Raw genomic sequence first — 6,874 nt, 5'->3', positions numbered from 1 at the left:
TGAGTCTCTCTTGTGGCCAAGGTCACTGTCAGCAAGTTTAGCAAACACTACAAATCAGGTTTTCTCAGGTGTGTTATTTTTTCTCCGAGAGCTATTGTTTGCTAATTTCTGTGGTATAAATTCCACCATGGCTATTTCAAGCTGCCCACTTGATGTTGAACACACTCAGCTCTTGTGAGTGGGTATGATGTGCATGGCCCAGGCACAGCATCGGCCACATCTCCGTTTGTCACAGTCTTCCTGAGCTCAAACCCAGTGTGTCCACACCCACTTATGCTTCTACCTGGCCCCTGTAGATCTTAAATCCAGAGATACCTACCTACAGATTCTGGACATCAGGGGCCTTACTGGACCCATGGGCAGGTCCCAGGAGACATCCTCCCCTCAACACTTTTGGGGGATGTGGGACATTCCCAGGAATGCTGTGCAGGAATTGCTGGAGATTCCCACACCAGTACTTAATCCCCAAAGCTCTGGGCCCAACAAATAGTCCTGGCACCCAGGATATAAGATTTGGCCCAGAGACCTTCAGTCTGTCCCAGGAGGCCTTGGGCTACAAGGCAAATTAGATTAAACTAGACTGCACGCTATTCCTTGCCATCCTACTATCAAAGTCTGGGCCCCCACAAAAGCCCTTCCCTCTCTTGGCACCATTAGAGCCCAATTCTGTTCTCCATCTCTCCCCATACACAATGGACGGAGTCTCAGGATTAAAGATGGCTTCAGCAATAAGGTCTTTATTATCACACTCTGCAGGCAGGCAGTTCCAAGGCTGGGTGATATGGAGGCTGGACCAGTTCACTGCAGGCATCATCTGTAGACTCAACAATGCCCATGAAGAAGGAAACTTCCTCTGGACATCGTCAGACTCCAGATCCTCCTGGAGAGAACTACGTCAGGGCAACACCTGAGCCACTGGGGACAGGGGAGAGGTGGAAAATGAGGCCACCCCAATGGGCTCCCAAAGTTTATGGCTCCCTCCAGGGAATGAGAACACAAGCCTGCATTCCCTGAGTAGGTTGAGATGACAGGCACATGGTGTGGGGATCTGCCAAGTGGTAGAGGTGAGAGGGCACCTGGCAGTGACATAATCTGGCAAAGCACGTGGACAGGTTAGAAAGTGCTGCATAGCTCCTGCAAGCTTCCCACTTACCACTGGCACTACAGCCAATCTCCCAGTAGGGGTGTGGGATGCGCAAGTTTCAAATTTTGGCTGATGGCTTCCTCACAAAGGTTCCTTTCATAGGAGTTTCTCAAGAGTGAGTCCTTTTATGGAACAAGGAGAAGGTCCCCACTAGTGCTTATCCACTCTTGCCACATTCCTAAGGCCTTTCTTTGGTGTGACCTTTCTGGGCTGAGGGAGGCTGGAGCTCTGGCTGAAGGTGATCCTATGTCCATACACTCAGACGGCTCTTTTCCAGTGTGACCCTTCTGGTGCTTAGAGAGGTTTGAGCTGTAGCGGAAAGCTTTTCCGCATTTGTTACACGCATAAGGCTTTTCTCCAGTGTGAACTCTCTGGTGCTGACTGAGAATGGAGCTTTCGCTGAAGGCCTTCCCACACTGGCTGCACTTATAAGGCCGTTTTCCGGTGTGAACTTTCTGGTGCTTAACAAGGTTAGAGCTGTAGCTGAAGGCTTTCCCGCATTCAGTGCACTCATAAGGCCTTTCTCTGGTGTGAACTTTCTGATGCTGAATGAGGGCAGAGCTTTGACTGAAGGCTTTTCCACATTCGGAGCACTTGTAAGGCTTTTCTCCAGTGTGAATTCGCTGGTGTGGAACGAGGTTGGAGGGGCAACTGAAGGCTTTCCCACATTGGTTGCACTTATAAGGTCTTTCTCCAGTATGACTCCTTTGATGCAGAATAAGTTTGGAGGTTTGCTGGAAGGCTTTTCCACATTCACTGCACTCAAAAGGCCTTTCTGTGTTGTGAACTTTCTGATGCCGGACAAGATGAGAGGTGTTAACGAAGGCTTTTCCGCATTCGCTGCACTCATAAGGCCTTTCTCCGGTATGTATTTTCTGGTGCTCGACAAAGTTGGAGATACAGCTAAAGACTCGCCGACACTGTCTGCACTCATAAGGCCTCTCTGTGTTGTGAACTTTCTGATGCCGAACAACGTGGAAGCTACGAGTGAAGGCTTTCCCACACTGGTCACACTCATAAGGCCTTTCTCCAGTGTGAACTCTCTGGTGCTGAGTGAGTGAGTGTTTGCGGGTGAAGACTTTACCACATTCACTGCAACTGAGATGCGCTTTTCCAATGTGAACTTTCTGATGCGTCCTCAGGCTAAACAGGTGGCTGAACACCTTCCCACATTCCTTACACACATGGGATGTTTCTCCAGTGTGAGTTTTTCGGTGATTAAACAGGTTTGAGCTCTCCATGGGGGCATTTCCACCTGCTGGGCACCTGAAGGGTCTCTCTTTGGCGTGAGTGATCAGGTGGTTGAGGAGTGCAAAGGCCTTCAGGAAGGCTTGTCCGCAGTCGCTGCACTTGAAGGGCTTCTGTGAGGTGTGGCCTCCCTGCTGTTGCTGCCAAATGGAGCTGGGTGGGAAGGCCTCCTTACACTCGGTGCTTCTGTGTGATGTCCCCTCTCCGTAGGTGGCCTGGGGCTGGAGGCCATGGCTGTCCAGGACAGCCTTAGCACACTCCCTGCATGTGAAGGGTTTCTCTTCACTGTGCTCCTTCTGGTGCTTGTGAGAGTTCGCACTGAGCCAGAAACCTCTCCCACATGTCTCACACGTGTACAGTTTCTGCCTGGGTTGTATTCCCTGGTGCTCAGCCAGGTGTAATATGTCTTTTAACACTGGGTCATGCACATCACAGGTGTTGGCCTTCTGGATGGATGGATCTGCCTTGGGGGTCCTGGACTGAAGCACTGCTACATAAACACTCTGCTCATAAGATGCCTCCTCAGCCTCTGCTCCACACCCATAATCTGAAAGCAGAGAAATGCCAGTTAAATGTATGTAGGCTTTGTTGGGAGAGGGCAGCCCCTTCACAGATGTGTGTTTGACACATTCAGGAATGAGTCTGTAGATCAAGTTGGGGTGAGGTAGAGCCAGTGGTGCAGGACTGGGCCCAGGAAGGCCACAGAAAGCGAGGGCCCATCACCTGTGAGAACATGGGTGAGGTTCAGGCTGGGAGGAGAAGCAGAGATTCCAACTCATTCCTCAGCTTTCATCAGGAGAGGAGAGAGCTCTGCCAGGAAAAGAGGACACAGAGCCATGTGCACGAGCTCAGGAAAATGCAAGGAACCTGGTGCTCTGAGTCTACATGAAGATACACACACATGTCATGACACATGGACTGTAGGCTAACCTGGGACAGCCCTGCAAAAGGAGGAAAGGCGGGGAATGGGGGAGAAATGGAGATCAGAGCAGTGAGGCTGTCCGTCATCAGGGCCTAGGTACAAAAGACAAATGGCAAATAGGTGGTCTGTCCTCAATGAAGAAGGAAGGTGGGGGTCGGGTGGGGCTACTGGCTCCAGCAACAAGCTCCAGTGGACACAGGGTAAGTACCCAGTATAATGTGAGCCCATCACAATGTCGCCTCTGCCCCCAGCTCCCATTCACCAGAGCCAGGCCCCTTCCCAGCCTCTCTTGCTGTGGCTGCAGACATGGGCACCCAGGGTCCTTTGCCCTGTTCCTGTGGTTGGGCAACCACACAGGACGTGGAATATGCAAGTCCTGGCAGAAAGAGCGGATGAGGGGGTGGCCTAGCTCAGGGCAACCTATCCGGTGACAGACCAAAGGGAGTTCGTGTCATCTTTGCAACTGGGAAGAAAACCCAGTGTTACAAAATCAGCTCCTGAGGAGCGGCTCCCAGGAACAGCCCAGTCGTCTCCACAAGCAGTGACCACGTCGGTGTCTGCAGTCCACAGCACAGCCAGGCACAGAGGTGCCACCGATCCGGACCAATTTAGGCAGCCGGATTGAGACTCCGAAGCCTGAGCCCTTCCCCAGATGGCTTTGGAATCAGGTGTTGGGGCTCCTCAGAGAAAGGAGCAGGCAAACATGAGGCAGGTGGTCCAGGGGAGGAAGCAGTGCCCATGCTCAGCTGCGGGAAGACAGAGCTGCTTCTGGGAGAAAAGGAAAGGCAGAGCCTAGGAGGCTGGGAGGGCCTTACCCAGTGAGGCCACAAGTGCCAAGTTCTCCAGCATCACATCACAGTACAGGTGCCTCTGAGCCTCGTCAAGGAGCCCCCACTCCTCCTGAGAGAAGTACACGGCAATGTCCTTAAAGGTCCCCCAGCCCTGCCATGATGAAGACAATTAAGTCAGCTAGACCAAAGGATGGTAGAAAAATGAACAAAAAACAGTGCACAGATGAGCCCATTACAGACCTAGATCTTTCACCCTGCATCATACCACCTCTGTGGTGGGCAGTCTCTGACCCCTAAACCATCCTCCCCAAACACTCCAGGTCACCCACTTCCCCCAGATGCAACGTCATGGGTGCCGCTGTCTCATGTCCCATCGGTCACTGTCCTTCAAAGAGCAGGCAGGTGGACAGATAGATGCCATCTAAACCCTTAGCCTGGCATGTAGGGCCCCACTTCCTCCTGCTAGGTAATTCCCCTGGGTCCCCAGATCCTGCCACCCAGAAACACCAAACCGGAGGCCCCCTTTCTCCCACAGGGCCCCCAGTACCAGATTCCAGTCCACTGACTCATCTCTGCATGCACACGTCAGGCTTTGTATTGCACATCTCCAGACCCCACACCATTCCCTGGCCCACACAGTGGGCATCTCCCAGCCATCCCACATGTCACTGTGCAAATGGTGTCCAGAGCCTGGCTACTTGGTGAGGTCAACCAGTACCCCTTCCTGACCCAGACTTCAAAGAATTCCAACTGCCAGGGGTGGCACCCAGAGTTTCCTTCATTGTTTCTGCAACTGGGCCTATTCCTACCTTTGACTCTCAGCCACCAAGGCCAGACGTGGATCTCTGGCATGTCCTGGCCTCTGACTTTCTGCATGCTGTCACCTCCCCTGCCACTGTATTCTTCTCTCCTAATGTATACTCAAAGTCCAGGCCCACCACCTCCCACCCCAGGCCTGCGACACTCCCAGTTGCCTGCCTGCCACTGAGCTAACCTGCTATCCTAACTGAAACTCACAGGCCCCACAGAGGGCGGCAAGAAAGGCTGGTGAGCCATAGAGAGGTGAATAGCCACCAGCCCCGGTCCTGCTGTCATCTACCTCCACCTACAATATGCCTCAGCCTCCAACCCAGCGACCGGGGGCCCCTTCTGGACCCTCCTCTCCCACACACCCCTTCCTTTGTGGCTGCTCCTCCCTTCACCTGAATTTGTGACACCCACCACCCCTGTCCAGGTACCCGAAGAGCCACCCAGTCCTCAGCTGCCCCCATGGGGCATCCATCACCATGCCCTAAAGACGCTTCCTCCTAAATCTGCACCTGCATTCAGAAGTCTCTGGGACATCTCAGTCTCCACATGCAAAATCCACCTCCTGATCTTCCCTGAAACCACTCCACCCACCAACTTGCCAATCTCAGCCGAAGCACTTCCACCTTCTAATCGCTGAGGCCAAAAACCCACGGGGACATCCCCACCTCCTCTCTCTCTCTCTCTCTCTCTCTCTCTCTCTCTCTCTCTCTCTCTCTCCCCACCTAAAATCAGGCTGGCTTAACTTAAAAGACAGATCCAAGCTCCAACCACTTCTCCCAACTCCACTCACCGCTCTTGCCAAGCCACTGCTATATTAAGGTAGCATCCTTGTGTGCCTCCTTTTCTCTTCCCTCACTCTCACTCTCCTGTCTGTTTTCCACTCTGCAGCCCGAGGAAGCCTGTGAACACCTGAGTCAGATCACCTCCCTCTTCTGCTCCAAACCTTCCGTGGCTCCCGCCACCCTCAGGTGACAGGCCAAGCTCTTGTCCACCAGGCAACAGGGAGACCTTCAGTTCCCTGAACACTCCCAACTGAGCTTCACCGCCAAGCATGTGCACATCCTGGTCCCTGTGCCTGAAACTGCTTTGCACGCCTTGTCCCGCTGGATTCCAGAATGAGAACGTTTCCACAAAAAACCTGGCCAGGACTCGGCACCTTGGGCTTTCAGTGACCCCAGGGTCCCAGTAGCGAAGATGGAGGGGCAGAGTCCGGGAGCAACCCCTCCCCTCTGTCGGGGGTCCCGGGCCACATGGGTAGGGGTCCGAGTGAGTGGGGGCTGTGGGGACCCTCCACTCACCCGCAGCGGGCCCCTCAGCGCCACCGCCATCAGACCCAGGCGGGCTCTGCCGCTCCCTACACCCCCAGCCCCAGGCCGGGGGCCTCCCACCGCCCGTTGCACGCGGGACCTCTGTCCCCACGGTGTAAACGCCGCCTCCAGGGACCGTGCGGACGCAGGACACCACGTTACAGGACACTGCGGCTCGTACGGAGCCTGGAGGCCGGTCCCATCCTCCTCACTGTCCACCTCGGCCGGGTCCCGAGGAGGCGCCTGGAAAACGGCCACGACCCAACACTCGGGTCCCCAAGGGCAGTGGAAAACGACCTGTCAAGAGCAGAAGGAATGCCAACAATGGAGACGCAGGAAGTTCCGCCCCCGCCGACCGAGCAGCAGGAAACAGCCCTTGTTCTGGGCTGTGATTGGTCCAGAACCTGCCGCCCCCGATGCCTTGTGGTCAATGTAGTTTCAGTCCTGCATGTCCACCCCCACCCCCACCCCCACCCCCCCGGCGCGGCGCCCACACATTCTCCATTCTCCATGGCAACGCCAAGCTACCTCTAGAGGGGCGCTGGGAAATGGAGAGCTGAGAAAAAAGACGGGCAGGAGTGTGTCTTTGCTTCCTTTTAAAGGGGCCGCTCCCAGGTTTCCTCCCGCAGAGATTGTTGTCCAGCAAGTGACC

The 6,874-nt window shown here is 54.5% G+C and overlaps 1 protein-coding gene across 1 annotated transcript; it reads right to left on the bottom strand.

Annotated features, from left to right (window-relative positions):
* Positions 1–729: 729 nt before the first annotated feature.
* LOC309836882 (uncharacterized protein) lies at positions 730–6,521 on the bottom strand. The gene is made up of 3 exons (XM_082677084.1): positions 6,214–6,521; positions 4,130–4,256; positions 730–2,939 (listed from the first exon to the last, which is right to left on the bottom strand). Exons 1-3 carry the CDS (start codon positions 6,241–6,243, stop codon positions 1,270–1,272), a joined length of 1,827 nt encoding a protein of 608 aa, XP_082533210.1. The 5' UTR covers positions 6,244–6,521; the 3' UTR covers positions 730–1,269.
* Positions 6,522–6,874: the final 353 nt, after the last annotated feature.

The sequence above is a fragment of the Grampus griseus genome (assembly GCF_964374135.1).
Source record: "Grampus griseus genome assembly, chromosome: 19".
Lineage (NCBI taxonomy): Eukaryota > Metazoa > Chordata > Mammalia > Artiodactyla > Delphinidae > Grampus > Grampus griseus.
This window is presented reverse-complemented; position numbering and strand designations above follow the sequence as displayed.